Source organism: Canis lupus, chromosome 23 (assembly GCF_011100685.1).
Source record: "Canis lupus familiaris isolate Mischka breed German Shepherd chromosome 23, alternate assembly UU_Cfam_GSD_1.0, whole genome shotgun sequence".
Taxonomy (NCBI): Eukaryota; Metazoa; Chordata; class Mammalia; order Carnivora; family Canidae; genus Canis; species Canis lupus.
This window is the reverse complement of record NC_049244.1, coordinates 11,165,563-11,188,170: the sequence shown is the minus strand read 5'-3', so window position 1 is coordinate 11,188,170 and position 22,608 is coordinate 11,165,563. Positions and strand designations below refer to the sequence as shown.

Here is a 22,608-nt window from a genome sequence, read left to right as displayed (position 1 = left end):
ACAAGACTTAAACAGGAAGTTTACAAAAGTCATTTCCAAGTGGCCGTTTAACACACAAAAAGATGCATAACCTGTTAGTCATCAGGAAAATTCAGTTGGATTGTGATGACATATCAGTGGATACCCACCAGAATGGCTCTAATTATAGAGCCTGATCATGCAGATTTTGACAAAAATGTAGAGAAACTATAATTCTTATATTTGCCTCTTGGAGTGTAAATTTTCCTAATAATCACTTTGGGAAAACTGATCATCAGCTGTGTCTACTGAACTGAATCTAGGAATGCTTTGTGATCCAGCAATTTTGCTTACAGGTGTAGATACAATAGAAATGCTTACATGTGCCAGCATAAGATATTCTTAGCACTATTCATAAATTAAAACAGCTCCAACATCCATCAGGCAATGAATAAATTGTGGTAGGTCCATATACTGGAATACTATACAACAATGAAAAAGAGTACATACAGATGAATATCAGCAAATATATAATGTCAAGCAAAATCATACCTGCAGATAAGTGGCAGTGTTTGGTCATAGTTAAGAGTTGAAGGAATGACAGCCTGTTTTAGAAGTTCTCAGTGCATGGACAAATTTTCTTGACTTTGAGTGTCACACTAAGATCATCTGTGTAGGCATTTTTAAATGTGAAACTTCAGCATTAATATTTCTGATATGTTTGTTTTGGGCTAGTTTTGCTAAAGAGCATAAAGAACATTCTAGTCGTCAGCTGGAAAGCAGGGACCTGGCTGACAGAATCCTAGGAGCCTGTTTGTGGAAGGGGGCTGGAAGCCCTAGTGGGAACTCATTTAGTCTCTCCGTTTGCACTTAGGCAGTGGTCTTGTTGCTTTGGTCTACTTTCTCCCAGTCTAGAAATATCCTGTTTTACTTTCTCTGGAGAATAAACCTCCAGATTTCAGTAAGTGCCTGGGTACAAGTTCAGTGACAGTCACCTAGATTCATTGGGTAGGGGAGGTAATTTAGGGATCAGTTGCTTTTGAATCATATTTTGCCACATATTTGTTATTTTACTCTTCCTCTTTCACACTTAGTTTTAGAAGTGCCTTTTTAGTTAGTACCAGGCAAGTGGTTATCTACCTGAAAGAGTAATGGATTTGGATTCCTTCCCAATCCATATGATAAATCAGTTTCCAATGAATTGAAGACTCCAGTGGGAAAGACCAAAAGAAGGAGAAGAAAGAAAAAGAAGAAAAAAGAAGGGGAAGAGGGTAAATCTAAACCATATAAATAATGCCTCTAAGTCAGTAACAAAAGATTGAAAACTCAGTGGGAAAATGAGCAAAACACCTGAACAGGTATTTCACAAAAGAGGAAGTATGAATAAAGAAATACAAAAATATGCTTACTGTGTTAATTAGGATGAAAATTCAAATGAAAACCACAAGATATAGATCGGTAAAGGTGAAATCTGTCACCAGTAGATATCGATGAGCTTGTAACTCAGAGGCAACTCCTACCTGGCTGTTGGGAGTACATTAGGACAGCCACTTTGGGAAGCAGTGGGGCAGTGCAGTGATGTGGAACTTTCATGCTTCTGTTCCTATATACATACCTCAGCTACTCTTGCCCCTGTACTCCAGGAGATAGATGCAGCAGTGTTCACAGCAGAATGGTCTGTAAGAAAAAAAGCTGACAGCAGCCATAATGTCTTTTAGTAAAAGAGTGGGTAAATAAATAGCAGTACGTTCTGTATGTTCATTTAAAACAAAACGGACCTGATAGCTATTTTATTCCTTACAGAAAATGTTTACATTTTTTCTTAGATCAAAAGGAGTAGTAAAGTTTTAATGACCTGTATTTCCACATCTTCTACAGAAAGACAGTACACTCTCTCTTATTGTAATCACTTGAGGCAGGGTTCCAAATGCAGAGGAAGCTAGAGGCAAGATTTTCTAACATGATGATTTGTGAGTAAGGGAGTAGGATGAGTAGTAATTTGCCCTCTGGGTTCCTTCTCTTAAGACCCATGCACTCAAGAAAGCAGTTTTTTGAGTTTGGTGGTAGGGGTAGTAATAATTATTAATATTAGTAATAACAATAATTAGTAGTACTGGCTACCATTTCTTGAGAATTGACTGTGTGTCCTACTCCAGGCTACTAGCTCATTGAATCCTCACAGCAGTCTCTTACAACACAGGCAGTATTATCTTATTTATAATTAAAGAACTGAAGCTTTTAAGAGTTTAATAAATTTGTTGAGGATCACAGTTTTAGATAGTGCTGCAGGGAAATATATACAGGTTTGGGTGATACCTCCATCTTAATATTGTTAGATGAAATAACCCTCCTGAAGGAAAGGAGAAAAAAAATCTAGAAATCATAATGGGCCAGGGACTATAATAAACTTTTGGGGTACTGCTGTGGTACTATTGTTGGTCTACTACTTTTTTAAAAGTTATCTTGATGCTTGGCACTATGAGAAAGCATATCTCTATAGATCTTACCAAGAGGAGTAGTCTCTTTGCCTGTACTTAGCATTATTTATCATTTGGTAGAGTATCTTGTGTATTGAGAATTACATTACCTAAACAACTTTTCTGTCTGTCTGTCTTTTTTTTTTTTTTTTTTTTTTCTGAGTATAGTTGGCAAACAATGTTACATTAGTTTCAGGTAAACGACATAGTGATTCAGTAGCTCTGTACATTATCCTGTGCTCATCACAAGTGTAGCTCCCATCCGTTGCCATACAACACTTTTATGGCATCAGTGGCTATGTTCCCCATGCTGTGCTTTTTATTCCTGTGACTTAAAAAAATGGACTCTGTAGGATAATGATATTACTTCATGTTTTGAGTAGATAACTTGTGTCCATGGTTCAAAAACCAAAAAAAAAAAAAAAAAAATCAAAAGTGAGAGATACATTCCACCTCATGTTCCATAGCCCCAGAGCACCATCATGCAAAATTAAGCATTATTATTAGTTGCTTATGGCTTATGTTTCCTTCCAGAGTAGTTTCTATCCAAGCAAATGTGATGATAGATCTTATTTTTCTCTTTTCACACGCAAAAAAACACTGTTTTGAACTTTGCTTGTTTTACTCAACAATGAATGTATCTTATATGTAGTTCTTTCCCTGTAGTATATAGAGAGCTTCCTTGGCTTTTTTGATAGTTACAGTATAATGATGGACCATATTTTATTCAATCAGCCCTCTTTTGTTTGGCATCTTCCTCCTCAGTATCTTCCTATTAAAGGCAGGAAAATATAAGTGTGTCACATGTATACAAGTATATATGTAATAATTTCTTCCTAGAGGTAGATTTGCTAGATTTTTAATTTTGAAGGTACTACCAATCTGCTCTCTATGGGATTTGTGTCGTTATACTTCCACCAGTAGTAGTACTAGGGTGTTAGTGTTCTCAAGTCTTGATGGTAGTCTTTGCTATCAAACTTTCTGCATTTGGCCATTTGAGGGCAAAAAAAGAGTTATTTTAATATACAGTTGACCCTTGACCAACATGAGTTTGAACTGTATGAGTCCACTTATATGAAGATTTTTTTCAATAAGACTGGAAATTTTTTTGGAGATTTGTGACAACTTGAAAAAACAGATGAAGCACATAGCATAGGAATATTGAAAAAAATTGAGTATGTCATGAATGTATAAAATATATGTAGATACTAGTCTGTTTTATTATTTACTGCCATAAAATACATATAAATCTATCATAAAAAGTAGAAAAATTTGGGGCACTTGGTGGCTTCGTTGGTTAAGTATCCAACTCCAGGTTTTGGTTCAAGTTGTGATCTTGGTCCTAGGATTGAGCTCCTCTTAGAGCTGTGTGCTCAGCAGGGAGTCTGCTTCCCCTTTTCTCCTGCCCTCTGCCCTTCCTCCCACTCATGTGTGCGCTCGCTCGCTCTCTAAAATAAGTAGATAAATATTTTTAAAAATATTAAAATTTATCAAAACTTAGTATACAGATTATACAGGGTGCCATTTGTAGTTGAGAGAAACAAATGTAATGATGCAGTATTAAATCATAGTGACATAAAATTAACTGTAGCACATACTGTATTACTGTAAGAATTTTGTGGCTACTTCCTTTTGCAGTTGCAGTGAGTTGAGGTGTTGAGAGTATCTGCTTAATGTCATGTGACACTAGTCTTCCGTGTTTGAGCAGCAGTTCACCTCTGAGGTAAATTGCATATCACAGTAAAGAGTGATTTATTGTGGTTCCAATATTAGTAATTTAGTTTTTTCAGGTGAGGGGATCAAAAATTTTATGTGGATTTTCAACTATGCCAGGGGCACCCCTACCTTGTTCAAGGGCCAACTGTACATTTCTCTTATTATAGGCAAAGTGTAACATCTCTTTGCTTGGGATATTTATATTATTTTCTCTGTGTACTACCTTTTCCTATCCTTCATTTTTTTTCTCTTGGCTACTTTTTATTCTAATTGATACCTGGGAGGCATATATATATATATATATATATATATATATACACACACACACACACACACACACATACACATACATACATACATATAGGGATATAGATATATATCTGTATATAGATATATATATCTGTGTGTATGTATGTGTAAAATAGCCTTTTGTGATATGAATTAGAAATATTTTCCCCTAATTTATCTTTTTAAAAGAAATTCAGCTTTATTGAGGTATAAATGACATATAAAATTATATGATATTTAAAGTATAGATTGTGGTAATTTGATACATTGTGAAAGGACTCCCTCATCTAGCTAATTAACACATTCACCACCTCACAGATTTGCCGTTTTTTTTTTTTTTGAGAGCATTTAAGTTCTACTCTCTTAGTAAATTTCAGTTATACAAGATAGTGTTCTCAACTATAGTCACCGTGTTTTACATTAGATCCCCTGACCTTATTGCTCTCATAGAGGAAAGCTCTATGAGAAAGGTATGAGGAAAGGTACCCTCTTACCTACCCCTCCTTATTTCCCCCTCCTTATTGCTCTCATAGAGGAAAGCTCTATGAGAAAGGTATGAGGAAAGGTACCCTCTTACCTACCTCTCCTTATTTCCCCCCACCTCCAGCATCTGGCAACTACATTTTTACTCTCAGTTTCTATGAGTGTGACTTTTTTTTTGTTTTTGTTTTTTTAGATTCCACATAAAAGTGTTACCATGCAGTATTTTCTTTCTCTGTCTGGCTTATTTCACTTAGCACAGTACCCTCAAAATCCATCCATGTTGTCTCAGATGTCAGGATTTCCTTCTTATGCTTCATAATGTTCTATTGTATTTGTATACCACATCTTCTTTATCCATTCATCCTTTGATGAATCAAATGGGAGAATATTTTTCCTTCCTTTGTCTTTTGATTTTACTTATGGTATCTCTTCCTGAGAAAAAGCTCTTCTTAAAAATATTCATTTCCTACTTCTTATGTAAGCCAGCAATATAAATGTCAAACACATCAAACAGTAGAATTAAGAAAAAGATCTTGAGAAAAATAAAGACCAAAGAATTGCTTCAGAGAACTAGGTAAAGTCTTAGAGTACTTTCAACAGCAATATGTGTCTAGTCAGCTTAATACTTATGGGGCACTGATTTCATATCAGGAACTGTGCCTAGAAGTAGAAAGATGTGGTGAGCAAAATCAGATATAGTTCTTGCCCTAAGGTATTTTTGAATTTTCTGGGATGATAAACATTATCAGATAATCAAAAATACATTATAAAATTGTACTTGAGTAAGAGCCTTCATGTATTCTGTGTTCTGAGACTATATTGTTGAGAGATTTAATTTAAGGGAAACATCATTGCAGTGAATAATGAAGTATGTGTAGGAGTTCACTGGCAAGGAGAGAATAGAAGGGCCCTGGAGGCAGAGAGGCAATACCTTGTTGCTGGGGAAGGGGAGAGGGGCTGGAAGAAGACCAGTGTAACTGGAGGGGAAGAAAGTAAGCCAAACCTGGAGATGTAGTCGGGGGCCAGACCTTACAGGTCTTGAAGATCATGATAGAGAGTTGTAAGAACACCCGTGTTAAGGACAGTGGGATTCCATTGAAAGGCTTTACATGCAGGAGCAACTTGATGGGCAAGATCCACATAGATGTAGGGTGTATAAGGGTTAGAAGGATATATGGTAGCTCAGAGGCTACTATAGATGCCCAGGAGAAGGCAGTATGGAAGCTTGCACATGACTGGGAGTGGAATAGTGTAAGGGAGCATTTAATGATTGACTTGGTGTGGGAAGTAAGAGGAAGGGAGGTAATAAGGATGACTCTTAGGTTTCTGGTTTGTTTGATAAGGTAGAGAGTGATGCCTTACATAATGGGACATTATGTTCTGAAAGACAACCAGGTTTGTTGGGATGATCATCATGTTTATCTGGGATATGTAGATTTTGAAATGCCTTTGAGACAAGAGCAAAAGTCAAATCAGCAGTGGGCTATATAAGTCTGTAGCTTAGAGATCAGGTTTAGGCTGCAGATATGTAATTGGAAGATCAAATCATTGGTGGGGATGAGATTACCTGGGTCAAATGGTACTAAGAAAAGAGCAGTGGATCTAGAATTGAATCTTTTTTTTTGTTTGTTTGTTTTTTAGATTTTATTTATTCATTAGAGAGAGAAAGAGGCATAGACATAGGCAGAGGGAGAAGCAGGCTCCCTACGGGGAGCCTGATGTGGGACTCAATCCCAGGACCCCAGGATCATGACCTGAAGCAAAGGCAGATGCTTGACCACTGAGCCACCCAGGGTCCCATAGAACTGAGTCTTGATAAACTTGAGCATTTAGGAGCATGGGTCAACCAAAGACATAGAGAAGGACCAACTAAAGAAGTTAGAGAAGAAAACTAGGAAAGTATGGTGTCATGATATATGGAGGAACAGGAAGAGTGACAACAGTGTTGAATGTTGTTGACAGGTGTTCCCTGGATTTGATCTCATGGAGGTTGTCAGTGACCTTTAAGCAAGTGATGAGTAGCGCCCTTTTGAGTCAGACTTGGGTGGGTTGAATAATAAGTAGAAGGAGCTATGGAAGTGTTAGGTAGAGATTTCTCTTTAGAGGTTTGATAAGAAGGGGTCTAGAGAGGCAATGAGGAAGTTGCTAGAAGAACATGAAAAGTATTTTGTTAAATGAGAGAGAGTAAATATATAAAAGGGAAAATGAGTAATTGGCAGTTTTAAGGTTCTGAGAGGGTGAGAGAGAATGAAATCTAAAGCCTAGGGGGAAGAAGAGATAGGGCCATTGTTGGAATGGGAGGAAATGTGGTTATGATGGAATGCACAGTAGGCGCACTTATTGAGAATTAGGAAGGAGAGTTCCTTCATGATGCTTTCTATTTTCTTTGTACAATAGGAGGTAAAATCACTCGCTTAGAGTCTCATGAGAGAGTGAACACTTGCGGATTTGAAGAAAAGAAAAATTTGAAAATAGACTGAGAATATATTGACCAATGAAATGTAGTCAGATTGCTGATACTGCTCTGTGCCATTCAGTAGTGGTGCCACACATTTATCGTAGAGTTTAGCTTCAGTAGCCTTCTCTCAGGCATCCAGAAAGCAGATCATTGGATTGATCCAGAGTTCATTTGGCTAGGTGGCTGCAAAGGAAAGAGGACAAAAGAGTAATGAAATGATAGATGATGGGATATAGTCGAAGTTGGAAGTAAGTGAAGAAAAGAGGAAGCTGATGGATTGGAAGAAAATGTCATGGATTCATTTAGAAGTTTCCCTGAAGTTGAGGAATGGTCACAGTGGAAGAATGTGCAAGTAGGATCAAGAGAGATTATGATTAGAGGGTATGTTTGAAATACTCATCTTGGAGAAGACGCCATAATCTTTCACTTCGGAAAAGCTGTTGGACAGATGGTAAGGCTGGGCAGAGAGATGTCAGGCAACCCCTCTTGCTGGCAGAAAAGGAAGATGAGTTTCCCCATCCTTGGTATTTTCAGGTCTCACTCCTTGGATTGGGCTGAGGGAACAGTGCCAAGTAATTAAGAAGTTCTTGGAGTTGCTACTCTTGTCTTGGAAGCTCCCAGCCACAGTGATTGTGTGTTGCCTGTTCCTGGGAGCTCCAGGCTGACTGGCTGAGCAGGCTGCTCCCAGACATTGTAGCACATCTCCTGAAGCTCTTAGATTCTACTTATCATGAAGTCACGGGGTCTCATTTCTGTGGTTTACTTACCATCAAGAAGTTTTGTGCTGTGAATTCTTTAAGTAGCATTGATACATTTCTGCTACATTGATTCATGAGTATTTTCCCTGCATTTTGATTAGTGCCTTGTATTTGTTAAAGTGTGGCTAGGATGGAAATCAAGGACTTGAACAGAAGATATTAACTGGCTGGTGGAAACCTAAACTTGATTTGGTATTGGCCATGTGTGTTCACTAGTAGAGCTCCAAGTAATAGTGAGTAAAAATAGCAAAATGCATGACCAGATCTACGAAGAGAGCCACATGAATGCTAAGCATTATGATTTCAGTATTCTTTGTGTGTATGTGTGTGTGTGTGTGTGTATATATATATATATATATATATATATATATATATTTGTGTGTGTTGTGTGCAAAACCACCTCTTTCCAGTTGAGAGTAGGAGTTGGTTGGAAATCCTGAGAAGTAGGAGTTGTGTGGTATGAGTGAGGCCAATGAAGCTGGGAATGGGAAGAAGGATGATGACATGGGAGATATTAAGGGACTTTTATGTGATGAAATCAGTGAAATCACTGCCCTTTTGAGAATTGAAGTCAGTGGGCATTTGGGAAGGTACCTGGTGGATCCAGTAAAGCAGATGAAATGTGAACCTAAAAGTTTTTGGGCACACCCTCAGTGTCTAGGGTGATGGTCCAATATGTTCCCAGGGTGTGGGCTAGGCACAGTTGGTCAGAGATTGATTTACTGAATGCCAGTGGGTTGAAGAAGTCATGTTTGTTAAATGTCAGAGATCATAAAACTAGGAGACAAAGGGACATGTGAAATCCAGATGTTTCGATATAGTGTGTGCTCTCTGTATCGCTCAGTATTGAAATGAAACTTTTTCTTTGGATTTACGTATACAATTTACCGAAGGAACTGGAATTCATGTGACTTGCCTGAGGTTCCAAGGAAGTTTAGTACTGATGACCAACAGAAGTGCAGACAACTTGTGGTTCTACTTTGAATCTTTGAAACTTGAAGAGCACTCTTCTGCCCAGATGCCTTTTTCTGCCTTTCATCTGTCATCTGAAGAATGTGGTTTCTTTTCACGGGCCAAGGCTAAATGAAATCAGGGCATTATTTTGTAATACACTGGCAGATACATCCAAAGTTGCCTTATTTTCTTACTGCATAAACGTTTAGATTTTTCTAAGGCAGAAATAGATTGTGCCTGACAAATCGCAACAATTCCAAATGTCAGCATGATTGGGACTGTGCCCCCTGGAAACACTTGCCTTGGCGGCATTTTCAGACAGATGCTATCAACTGTTTTATCATGAGAGGTAATCTTTTGCACTTTCCTGTATGTAGACTGGTGATGTACATCGAGAGAGACAGCAGAAAGACCACTCCAGGCAAGGAGCAGCAAAGCAGCAATGAATACCTGTCCAGATGCCTGGACCTTCTCATCCGTCACATCGTGCAGGAACTGCCACGGATCCTGGGTAAATCAGAGGCTCATCCTTAGGCCCCTTGCTGCTTGCCTTTCTGTGCATGGGCTTTTAGGTTTTGCCTCTTTTTTTTTTTCTTGCTTCTTGCTTATCACAGGTGAGCATAGTGACACCTTTCCTTGATTGTGTAGTTTTAAGATATCAAGATTTGCTTTATCTGTTTTTGCAATTATTTTGCATCGGTGGCATGACTCAGGCAACAAGCAGGCTAAAGGTTACCCTGAGGTGTTATCTGTGGTGAACTGGCAATTTTGGAAAATAAACACAAGGAAGGCACTCTAAGAGCTTGGAATTGGACTGATGCTTCTTATTTTGGGTAACTTTTCTCAAGATTTCTCTCTGCCTATTCTGAAGAAAAAAATTTTTCCTTCGGGTTACAGCCACACACTTATTTACCGTTAAAAGAGTTTAAAAATGCCATAGGCATTAGAGTTTAAATATTAAAGAATTTTTATATTCAATTCAAAGTTTACACATTGCTTTGGTTTGAAAAAATTTAAATAAAATTTCTAATAATGATTTACAAAAGACATTTATTCCAGATAATCTCTTGTTTTCATTGTTATTTGGAGAAATTAAAATAATCTAAGGAATGCATACATTTTGTTTAAATCCCATTCCATGCTTTTCCAGCAGATGTAGCTATATACCAGAAATGTTAAAAATGTTAAATTTGGTCCAAGCTCTTGTGGTAAAATATCTTTAGACTCAGAAATTTAGAGTATAAATCTGGATAATGAAAATATCTTCATGGCTGATTGACAGTATCTTTTTCCTCCTTACTAATATTTTGAGAGTTTTTTGTGTGTGTGTGTGTGTGTGTGTGTGTTAATGATTGAAAATAGAGCTTTTTTTTTTCTTTTCTTTTAATTGTAACCTTTTATAAAACTTTGAATTGAAGGCTACAGTCTGGTCAAATGGTAGTTGAGTTTCTTTGTGCCAGACTCATCCTGTTTTAGGATGTGATGCTAAGATTCAGATGTCTACATCACAAGTTTTATTTATGATTGGACTTATCATCCAGTGGGAAGTTTTGGGAATTGATCTTTGTTTTGCTATCATCCTATTCTATTATTAAAAATTGCAATCTGTAATCTGTTCACTTATAATTATTTTTTAAAGTAGACTGGAACTATAGTCCAATGTGGGACTTAAACTCATGATCCTGAGATCAAGATCTGTGCTGAGATTTCAGAGTCGGATGCTTAACCAACTGAGCCACCAAGACACCCCTCACTTATAATTTTTTAAATAACTTTTTTCTGTTTATAGAAATGAGAAGTGCTCGTGGTTAAAATTTGGAAAAGACAAAAAAGGAAAAGGAAGAATAATATCTAAAACCATTACTATCAAATTGATTTAAAATTGCTAGATACTCCATTGCTAGATGGAGGATCCAGCTTGTATTCATTGTGTTCTCAGAGGCCACAGTTTTCTATTATAATCTTTCTGTGAATAAAATAACACAGCCCCTACCCACTTCTTTCATTTGGAGAGTAATTACCACAGCAGTCCCATAAGTGTTCAGGCAGTGACTGGTGGTCCCTAAGTATTTGTGGTCTGTAATCTTCACATATGCTCTGGGATCTGCTTTGCAGGTGACATTCTTAATGCCTTGGCCAATGTTTCTGGTCGTAAACACCCTTCGACGGTCCAAGCAAAACAGCTGAAGATGTATCTACCTCTGATGACTATAGTGCTTCATCTCGTAACTTCTCAGGTACTGTCTTATTAGGAAGAAAAACATATAAATGTGACTACCTTTTTGGTACACTGAATCTAAGAGACATCAACTCAGACAAAACATTTTCTTTCTCTTTATTTTTTTTTCTTTTAAAGATTTATTTATTTATTCATGAGAAAGAGAGAGAGAGAGAGAGAGAGAGAGGCAGAGACACAGGCAGAGGGAGAAGCAGGCTCCATGTAGGGAGCCTGATGCGGGACTTGATCCCGGGACTCCAGGGTCATGCCCTGGGCTGAAGGCAGGGACTAAACCGCTGAGCCACCCAGGGATCCCTCTCAGATAAAACATTTTCATTTTGTTTTCTTATACCTGGCTTTCAGGATTTAATCTATGGAAACTCTCATCACACAGGTATTTCGACCTCAAGTTGTAACAGAAGAATTCCTTTTCAGTTATGGAACTCTCCTTGTGAGTAACACTGAATTTTTCACGTTCTTAATAAAAATGTGGCTGTCTCTGCTGTTTGTGGAATTTGGTGTCAGAATGAAGTAATTTTAAAATCCTTGTGGTATTTATTTGTCTCTAGGGATGTGACCTTTTTATATTTTTATCTGTTGACTGTAATAAAATTTGACATTTGGAGAAAAAATACATTCTCTCCTGATAATGTATTTTGTTCAGATACTGCCCAAGTAGGGTAAATAAGTCCATAGAAAACACTCTCATAGGTTTTGGTACTAAACGTTATGAAAAAATTTAAAATCATAAACCTGTTGAGAATGGAATGCTGGGAATATATTATCATCATTATTTACTTTGGCTTATGTTGTCCAGTTATACGTAGTGTCTCTTTTCGTGGCATTTTCATGGCATTTCTCTCAGTTAAGCTTAATTTAACTTTTTCTTTAATTTTGATGAGATGAGTAGCAATGAAAAACAAATCATTATCCTATCTTTCACTTCATTTTTGCTTGCAAAAAATAATCTCTTTGTGGCTCATGAATTGTATTATTTTTTTCCTTGTCTGGAATAGTTGCACTATATATCATTGATAAAATAGGGTGCTACACAGAGAGGGAGTTAAGACATCTGTCATACGATATCTCCAGTCTTACCTTGATATTAATAACACTTAACTGAGATTTTCAAAACGCCATAGAGGTTTCTAGTTAAGATGAAGTCAACATCTCCATGTTGTTGTAAATGTGGAATACAAAAAAAATGATTGTCCTCCACAAGTGAGAATGTAGTGTTCTAGAAGATTCATCATAGAGTAAAATATGAATTTTTGAAGTACAAATGTTGAGTGGAGGTCACTGATTTTTTAAGAAATGTGTTCAGACAATGCAGTTAGGGTCCTTTTGTATCTCATACCAAATCTTTATCATCCTAAGTGCCTTGAATTCCAAGGTCTGCAAAGTACATAATTTCATTATTGTGCATTCATGGATTTGCAATTAGTAGAATTTCACTTACTACCTTATTTAATTTGCTTTTTAATCTGTTTTTAAGTCCAATATAGGTATCATCTTGGCATGACTGTAATTAATCCACTGCACTAAATTATTGTTGCCTGGAAATGGTAATTTTGCCCTAGTGGCCATCTTGGAATCTTTTGGCACAGTGTTTGTTTTTTTGGGATGTGGATAATTGTCCTTGCTTGTTCTTTTATTTTTTTCTTCTGTGGCGTACTTTCCTCTTCCTACATTAACTGAGTACACTTTAGGTTTTCAAGGAACCAGCAAGTGTCTACAACCAGAAGTCTTTATGGACCTTCAGGAATTATATGTTTGTATTTTAGGGAGAACACATCTGCTCCATCTAATGCAATGCTCTGGACGAGGGAGGAGGCCACATTAAGGGGGAATCTCCTCATCTTCACTCATTGGGCAAACTCTTTGTGAGTGGAGAGGTAGTCTGTAGGGTCTCCTTAATAAGCCCTTTTAGGGAGTGGAAAATAACTTGCCTGATTGAAAGATAATTAGTATATTAAAAAATCTCTAACAGTTTTTTTCCTTGATAATGTCACTCAGGTAGATGGAATTTAGGCAAATAAAATGGAAAATATCTTTTGGCTTTTTTCAGGCTATTTTCCTAGTTTGGATCATGGCCAGTCCCAGAATTTTTTCATTATTTTTCTCATCACATCTGTTATTTGGCCTTAGCTATGTGTGCATTGTTCTTTTACTCAGTGTTGAAGGCTTTGATGAAAAACTAGTAAAAGGAAAGAGGTATTGACTAAAATGAGGAACCTGGATTTAGTTATCTCCAGACTTCTTGTGCATTTATTATCAACTGTTGAGTTGGTTGTACTTCTGTGAATTGATTCGTAATCTATCCAGAAGATGCCAAAGGTATCATGGAAGTCACAGTGCCCTACTGATGCCACCAGGCAAAGTCAACTCATCCAACAGTCTACTGCTTCTTAGAAATTCACAGTGCAGATTGGCATATTAAAGCCTCTTGAGTTTTGTGCTTTGAAATAATCTTTTTAAATTTTGCTTAGGCAAAAGTTTCCTGACCTTATTTGAGAGGGTTTGTTTTGTTTTGGCTTTTTGTGAGGAGAGAAGGGGGCTGCACAGGTCTATGTGTTCTATAGAGCAGTCTAAACAATGGCTTCGTGAAACTGTCCAGAGCACAGGGCACCTTCTATCCTGGTGGCCTGAGAGGCCAGATCATTCTTGTGTATGTATTTACCACTGTGGGCTTTTTTTTTTTTTTTTTTTAAGATTTACTTTTTATTTATTCATGAGAGACACACACAGAGGGGCAGAGACACAGGCAGAGGGAGAAGCAGGCTCCCTATGGGGAGCTCAATGTAGGACTCAATCCCAGGATTCTGGGATCATGACCTGAGTCAGAGGCAGACACTCAACTGCTGAGTCATCCAGGCGCCCCAGCACTGTGTTTTGAAAGCCTTATTGTTCTATCTGGAGATAAATATTATTTTCAACATTTTTCAAAATGTATCTGGTAGAGTAGCTTAATTTGCCTTAATTTGAGGTATTCAAGTGTGGCTCATCTTTATTTTTTTTTATTTTATTTTTAAAAAACATTTTATTTATTTATTCCTGAGAGAGAGAGAGAGAGAGAGAGAGAAAGAAAGAGAAAGAGAGAGAGAGAAGCAGAGACACAGGCAGAGGGAGGAGCAGGCTCCATGCAGGGAGCCCGACAAGGGACTCAATCCTGGGACCCCAGGGTCACACCCTGGGCCAAAGGTGGCCCTAAACCGCCGAGTCACTCAGGGCTGCCCGTGGCTCATCTTTAATAGTTGTGTACAGTGGCAGCAAGTTGTTGCCCAGAACTTTTTGGGCTTCCTCTACAGTGGCTGTCCGGGAACTGCTGGCCTGCCTTGAACAGGTACGGAGACCATAGGTGGGCTGGTGTGATGGCTGCTCATTAGAAGAGTCCCAAAGAGGCCAGGCTGGAGGGAGCGGTGGAATTGCACTTCCTGTTGGCTTTGCTTTTCAGGCTGGCACTAGGCAATTGTTTGCCAGTTTTGACCCATAGACATCTTTTATATTTTTGGTAGAAAACTTCAGGATACTTCTTACATATGGACACAGGAGTATCAGAATTAACATTTTGTAAACATATTTTTTAACTACCTAAAACAAAATTTTGGTCGTCTTATATTTTAAAGAAGCAAGTATTTGGAAATGATTTAGCAGGGCACCTTTAAACCATTATGAAGCTTTCAAAGGGTCTAGGCAAAAGAGGATTACATAGCTGATAATAGCTATTTTTCCTTCTTATTAACAGAAGCACTGTGTCATCATACTTGCCTCTTTCTCTCCAGTTAAAAAAAAAAAAAGGATCTAGGGATAGTGTGAGCCTCTGGGGAAGCACTATGGGGAAATCCTGCGGTAAATACCATAGTTCTCTGGGGCCTCTGTTGAACTGGGCTGGGAAATAGGAAGCAGTGACATTAAGGAAATACGCTCGGGAACTCGTGATGTGGAACAACCTAATGTTCACTGTGTTTCTTATGTCCTTTTGAAAATGCTCTTGATTAATGAGCTGAGGAAGAGGATTTTGTTGTGTTTTTTTTTTTTTTTTCCTTAAGCCCTGGCCTCATTTAGTTTATTAAAGTGCATTAATGGCAGTGCAATGGCTATATAGTTTTCTACAAAAAAAGACCTCAACGATTTTCATTTTCAAAGGCAAGAAATGATAAAATTATTCTGATAGGTTTGTATACAAAAATGTAATCATAATCTCCATTACTTCATAAATGTTTACTTATCCTGGGCATTGAGATAATTATTTTACAAGGGATGTATTTCCTGCCTTATGCAGATTTTTGTTTTCAGCGAATGTTGGTTTGTGGATAGGTATTGACTTCAGTTGCAGTAGTTACAGCAAAGAGAGTGCACTCTTACATTTTAAAAAATATGATGCTATGTACTTGTTTACTGCCATACAGGTATTCCTGCTATGAGCTCCCCCTTCCTTTTAGGAACAGCAAATTAATTCATATACATAGTTTGCTGTAGGAGCTCATTCCGGACTTCTCTGTAGTATTGAATGATATTGCAGAGCCCTGGCCTGCACTCATGGCACAGCCTCTCCCTCTAGATAGGACCATTTTCTGCCTCACACTCCTCTACCCAGGAAGCCTGGCTGTGGAGCAGGTGGCCATCCTTTCAGCTTCTCTGCTAAAATTTCCAGTGTTGAAGCTTGCACCCTCAGAAGATAGCCTGTGTTACTCCTCTGCTGTGCTCACACAGATTCCTGGATCATTGCCCCTCATTCCTCAGAATTTTCCAGCATTGATCTCATTGTTAGTGTCTCCATGCTGCGTCTGTCCACGTTCTCGGAAAACCAGATTTCACTACGGACCATGCTTCCAGCATCTCAGCCTCTTACCCTCTCCACCACCTCTTTCCTCAGGAGCTTGTAACCCTCTCTCAGCTGCCTGCACCTAAGACATTTCCAGTGCCACAGTTTGGCCACCATCCCCGATTTTCACCTTACTTCCCCTCTGCTCCCCATAGATTCCTCTGAGACTGAAACTGGTCTTAGCACTTTCTGATCACCATCCTGCCCTCCTGAGGGCCAGTGACTTCACTTTTCTCTTCACTCAGCCTCGAGTCCCTATTCAGCTGACATTCTTGCTTGACACAAACCTGTAACTCCCTTTGCTTCCCTCCTTTGGTGTCCTCCTCTGGCAAACCCTAATTCTGGTGCAATATAATTCCCTACTTCTTGCTTTGAGTGGCTGAATATGGAGAGACAAAAACTCAATGAAATAACTGGTCTCACTTTGTTTTTTTTTTTATAACTGGTCTCACTTTAAATTCATGATTGCTCATCTCAAGCGAGACCTCTCTCTGCACACTGGTGCATCTGGCTTCTTTTCCTAATTTATATGCCTTCATGCTTAGTAGAAGAAGAAATGTATCAAAAGATATTAAAATTTGTAAATCAATGAAACATTCAGTAGGGATTTTTTTTAATTAAACAGAAAGTATAAGGAGGAAAATAAGTTAAAAGAAGTCCATAATTTCACTATATAGAGAACCCTTCTTGACATTAAAAAAGGAAAAAATTAATACACATATATGGCTAGAAAATTCCAACAGTGCAAATGGTGCAAAAGCCCACCTCCCAGGCCAGCATTCTGTCTTCCTAAAGAAAACCTCTGCTGGTGGTTTCCTGTGATGTCTTCCTCCAAAATTTTTGTCCTCATCTATGTTTGTGTAATATCTATATTTAAAAATATATACACAGGAAAGATGGTAGTATAAAAACTGTACCTTCTTTCTTTGCTTAGTAATCCATAGATCTTTAAGTAGACTTATTTAAGTCAAAAGACATCTTTCTCTGAATATTTTACTCAACATCAAATCCATATATTTACTCAGTAAAAGTTATGTGCCCATTTTGGAATTTTGTGAAATTATATCAACCAAATTATGACAGGCTTATGTTGCCTTTTTAAAAAATTATTATTTATTACATTTTTTCTTTTTTAGTAATCATAGACTGAAAAAAACGATTTAAAGAGTCTTGTATGTTCAGCTTTCAAAGAATGTATGTCTTTGAGATTTTCTCTTAAACTTGTACTTATTTAAGTTATGAAAATATGCTTATTAAAGAAAATGTAGAAAATTAGATATGAAGAAAAAATCATCCATAACTCCTCTACTCTCAGAAACAACCATGTGTTAACCTATTGTTGTTTACATAGTGTTTTCAATTTGCATATGTGCATTGTGTGTGTAGAAAACTGTGTTTGTAACATATATATACATACGTATAAAACTTATGCTGATGCAATGGCCACGATAGCCAAACTGTGGAAGGAGCCTCGGTGTCCAACGAAAGATGAATGGATAAAGAAGATGTGGTTTATGTATACAATGGAATATTACTCAGCTATTAGAAATGACAAATACCCACCATTTGCTTCAACGTGGATGGAACTGGAGGGTATTATGCTGAGTGAAGTAAGCCAGTCGGAGAAGGACAAACATTATATGTTCTCATTCATTTGGGGAATATAAATAATAGTGAAAGGGAAAATAAGGGAAGGGAGAAGAAATGTGTGGGAAATATCAGAAAGGGAGACAGAACATAAAGACTGCTAACTCTGGGAAACGAACTAGGGGTGGTAGAAGGGGAGGAGGGCGGGGGGTGGGAGTGAACGGGTGACGGGCACTGGGTGTTATTCTGTATGTTAGAAAATTGAACACCAATAAAAAAAAAAATAAAATAAAATAAAATAAAAAAAAAAAAAAAAAAAAAGAAAAAAAAAAAAAAAAGTTATCTAAAACCTAAAAAAAAAAAAAAAAAAAAAAAAAAAAAAACTTATGCTGATGCATGTAGTTGAGATTGAGCTGTATGTGTATATACATATGTATATATATGTATTCTGTGTTTTTTCTATTTAACATTTAAAGATTTTATTAGGGAGAGAGAGACAGCAAGCAGGGGGAGGGGTTCAGGAAGAGGGGAAGTAGACGCACTGCTGAGCACGGAGCTTCACATGAGGCTAGATGACCCTGAGATCACAACGTAAGCCAAAACCAAGAGTCAATGCTTAACTGACTGAGCCACCCAGGCACCCCAATATTTTTCTATTTAACTTTGACTAAGTATTTTCCCATAACTCTACAATTTTCTTTTTTTCCACATTTTAATGGCTATATACTGTCCTGTTTGTATAAACTGTATACAGTTTGATACCATTTCAGTGAAGACCAAAAATACACAAACAGTATACTATTTAGGGACATATGTATATCTAGTAAAACTATTAAAAAATGTCAAGGAAATGATAAATTCATGACAGTAGTTATCTCCAAATAAATGACATGGGGTGGAGGAAACTCATGCAAAAAAAATGGGACTGTCTTAGTTCTTTCTTTCTTTCTTTTTTTTTTTTAAGTAGGCTCCATGCCCAGCATGGAGCCCAGCATGGGGCTTGAACTCAGGATCAAGACCTAAACTGAGATCAAGAGTTGGATGCTCAACTGACTAAGCCACCCAGGTGCCCCTGGAATGTCTTAGTTCTTAAGTCAAATATGGATTTAAGGATTTTCTTTATTCTTTATAGCACAAAAGCCTAAACAGATGTTCACTATATATGTGATATATAGTCATTTATATTTATCAAGTATTTTGAGAAGAACCATTGGGTCATAGTAGACTCATTTTCCCTCTAGATTAATTGCTCACTTTTTTTTTATATACCAGAGTAATCTTACATTTTAATTGCTGCTTGTTATATATAAAATATTATATACGTATTATTTTGTAAGCCAGGAGCCAGAACTCAGTATTGTGCTTCCATACATCACTAACATGGCCATGCTGCTTATTATTATTGTTTCATTCAGCTCATGTTCACAGAATACCTCTTCTGTGTGGTGCATTCAGCTTCAGACTGGGAAATTCACCCAGGGAGCTCATAGCTGTGCTGCTCAGGCCTGCTTCTAAAACAGTGTTGGGAGTCATCTTGCATGGAGGCATGGCGTTGGTGTTGGTGTTGGGGTTAATGGTAGGACATATAGAAGAGGGACTAATAACAGTGGTGAACTTTGAAGGCAGGCCTTGCTTTGCTGCATTCGGATGCAGTGTACACTCAGGGCAGATAAGGCCCAACCTTCCTTTGAGAGGACTGTTTCACCTGATTAGGTGCATCCGTACTAACTTCCAAGGAGTGAGTAAGTGTAGCACATTGGACATGGTTATGTATTAATTGGATTATCTTCACTTTTATAGAGTGACCTTTCTGTGCTTTCATTGCTATTGAATTTATTCCAGTATTAAATCTCATGGATAGTGATCTCTATGTTTAAAAAATGACTATGGTTTATAAGATATATATTATTTCATATCATATTTTAAGACCATGATTATAGTGTTTATAATATGTACGTAGTATTTAATACCTTTCGGGAATTATTTCAGTAAGAATGATAGGTACAGTTTTGGGGAAAACATATTTTCTTTCAGACTTATTTTGAAATCTTCACTTAATACTTTTTATTTTTTACAGAGTCATATTAAATCTGTAGACTCAGGAGAAACTAACATAGATGGAGCCATAGGTGAGTAAATCATGGGACATTTTACGTCTTTGTTTGAGGTACTTTGATATGGTGATTTTGCACATGAAAATAAACACCTATAATAATTAACTGTATTCCTAGGACTGATGGCATCAGAAGAATTTATCAAGATCACGTTGTCGGCTTTTGAAGCAATAATACAGTATCCTATTTTGTTGAAAGACTATTGCTCTACGGTCAGTTCTGGCAGCTTGTGAGAAAGATTTTTTTTGTTTATTCAGTAATTCTATAAGTAAAGAGACTAGTTTGCATATATTTGGTTCATATGTGTTCCTCACATGAAATAACCATTCAGAAAAGCTGGCCCCCCGCCCCCCAAAATGAACATAAGTGTCTTCTCTCCCTGTTGAGTTCTTTGGGATTTCCTTTTAAAAAAGATTTTATTTATTTATTTGACAGTGAGAGAGCGAATACAAGTAGGGGTAATGGCAGAGGGAGAGGGAGAAGCAGATTCCCTGCAGGGCAGGGAGCCTGATGGTGGAACTCGATTCTAGGACCCTGGGATCATGACCTGAGCTGAAGGCAGACACTTAACTGACTGAGCCACCCAGGCACCCTTTTGGGATTTCCTATGCTTGTTATTCTTTTTCCCTTCTGGCCCAAACTTAGCCCAGCTTGCTGCTTCTTTCCTGGTTATTTGTTGTACCCAACCAACTGCATAAACTCTTAGAACGGTGTTTCTCAGTGTTTGCACTATGGGCGTTTAGGGGACAGACCATTCCTTTTTGTGTTGGCTGTCCTGGGCATTGTAAGATGTTTAGCTGTATTCCTGGCCTCTACCCACTAGATATGGGTAGCACCCACTCCTACCTTGCCCCGTGACAAACAGGAAGGTCTTTACACATTGGCACGTGTCTTCTGGGCAGTGAAACTGCATGCATTTCATTCAGGACCTCTGCCTTAAAGCTATCCTTAGGCGAGCTGAGTGCTGACTTTAGAGGAGGGAGGAGAGGCTATGTGATTTCATTCTCAGCCACAGAAAGCCTCAAGAAAAGAAGCCAGGTAAGATGAGTCCCCTAGTTATCACTTTCTATTTTCTCTAATGGTTCTAGGGGTTGACTGAACTCAACAAGGCAGTTTGAACTTGGGATCTTTCAAGTACTTTAGTCAGTGGTGCCTGGGGCTGGAATCATCTGAAGACTCATTCACTCACATATCTGCCTCCAGCTGGGACTCTTCAGGCACCTCTCTCCATCCTCTATGTGGTCTCTCCAGCAGAGTGACTTCAGGGTGGCCTGACTTCTTACATGGCATCTGGGGATTCTGAGGACACATGTTTCAAGAGAGAGAGAATAATTATTTTTTAGGGTTAGAAACTTTCTACCAATTTTTTATGGATATTTTCTTCTCCTCCTCCTCCTCCCCCCCTTTAAAAGTGCCTTAGAACTTGTATAGTTTAACAAATAGTTGCAAAGCCAGTGCTCAAGAAATTGCCACTCAGTTAAAAAACCATGAGTGTAGCTTTGAATTCCCCTCAATCATGATTCCTTTCCTCCTGGGAGAGGGGCCACTATCCTGACTTTCATCGTAATCATTCCTATGCATTCCTTGGTAGGCCTGTCTATGCATTCCTAAACAATATAGATTGGTTTTGCCTGCTTTTGTACTTTGTATCTGTACTCTATGTGTTCATTTGTGACTTGTTTTGCTCAGTGTCTGTAGGACATCCGTGTTGTAAGTATCTCTATGGTTTGTGTTGTAAGTATCTCTATGGTTTAATTTTTCATTAGTGTATTGTATCCTAATGTTGAGTATATGCAGATACCACAATTTACTTATATTTTCTGGATAGACATTAGGCTCTTTCTGGTTTTTGGCATTTACAAAATATTGCTCTGGAGATTCTTGTGAATATATTTTGCACCACATAAACATGCAATATTTCTAGGATACATACATAGGAATGGAATTAGTGGTTATAGAATATTTATAAACTCATTTTGTCTAGAAAATGCCATAGTGTTTTCCAAAGAGGTGGTACTAGTTTATATTTATACCAGCAGTGCAGTATCTGATTCCCACATCCTTCTCAACTCCTATTATTTCAAGCTTTATAATGAATGAATATATAATGATATTTCACCATAGTTTTAAATGGTAGGATCAAGACTACTAATGTGACTAAGTCATTTTTCAAACATTTATTGGCTGTTTGAGAATTTTTTTTAAAAATTTTTAAATTTATTTATGATAGTCACACAGGGAGAGAGAGAGAGAGGCAGAGACACAGACAGAGGGAGAAGCAGGCTCCATGCACCGGGAGCCCGACGTGGGACTCGATCCTGGGTCTCCAGGATCGCGCCCTGGGCCAAAGGCAGGCGCTAAACCGCTGCGGCACCCAGGGATCCCGAGAATATTTTAAATGAAATGCTTGTCCAGCTGTTTCTGTGATTTTGATTTTGACTTCTGTGTCATTTTTCTATAACTTACTAAGTATGTATAAATCTCCTTTAAGGCAATTATGAATTTATATCGCCCTATATAATTCAGTTTTTGTTTTATGTATTTTGATGCCATGTTATTAGGTGCATGAAAATTTAAAGTTATATCATTTTATGAAACTGATCTTTGTTTCATTGTGAAGTGACCTTTATTTCTAGTAATGCTTTTTACCTTAAGGCCTCTTTTGTCTCATTTAGTATAATCACACATACTATCTTTTGTTTAATATTTGCTGATGTATCTCTTTCATTTTTTTCCTTCCAACATCTCTCTATCCTTATGTTTTAGATCTGT

At 37.7% G+C, this 22,608-nt stretch overlaps 1 protein-coding gene across 4 annotated transcripts in view; it reads left to right on the top strand.

Moving 5' to 3' along the window:
* The window catches only part of ULK4 (unc-51 like kinase 4), a 603,320-nt gene that overhangs the window by 224,184 nt on the left and 356,528 nt on the right, over nt 1-22,608 (top strand). For all 4 annotated transcript variants that reach the window (XM_038570533.1, XM_038570534.1, XM_038570535.1 and 1 more), the window contains 5 exons: nt 9,470-9,603; nt 11,208-11,329; nt 11,705-11,761; nt 19,800-19,851; nt 19,954-20,048. In XM_038570533.1, coding sequence (XP_038426461.1) covers nt 9,470-9,603; nt 11,208-11,329; nt 11,705-11,761; nt 19,800-19,851; nt 19,954-20,048 — 460 coding nt within the window. The remainder of the gene's footprint in view (nt 1-9,469; nt 9,604-11,207; nt 11,330-11,704; nt 11,762-19,799; nt 19,852-19,953; nt 20,049-22,608) is intronic.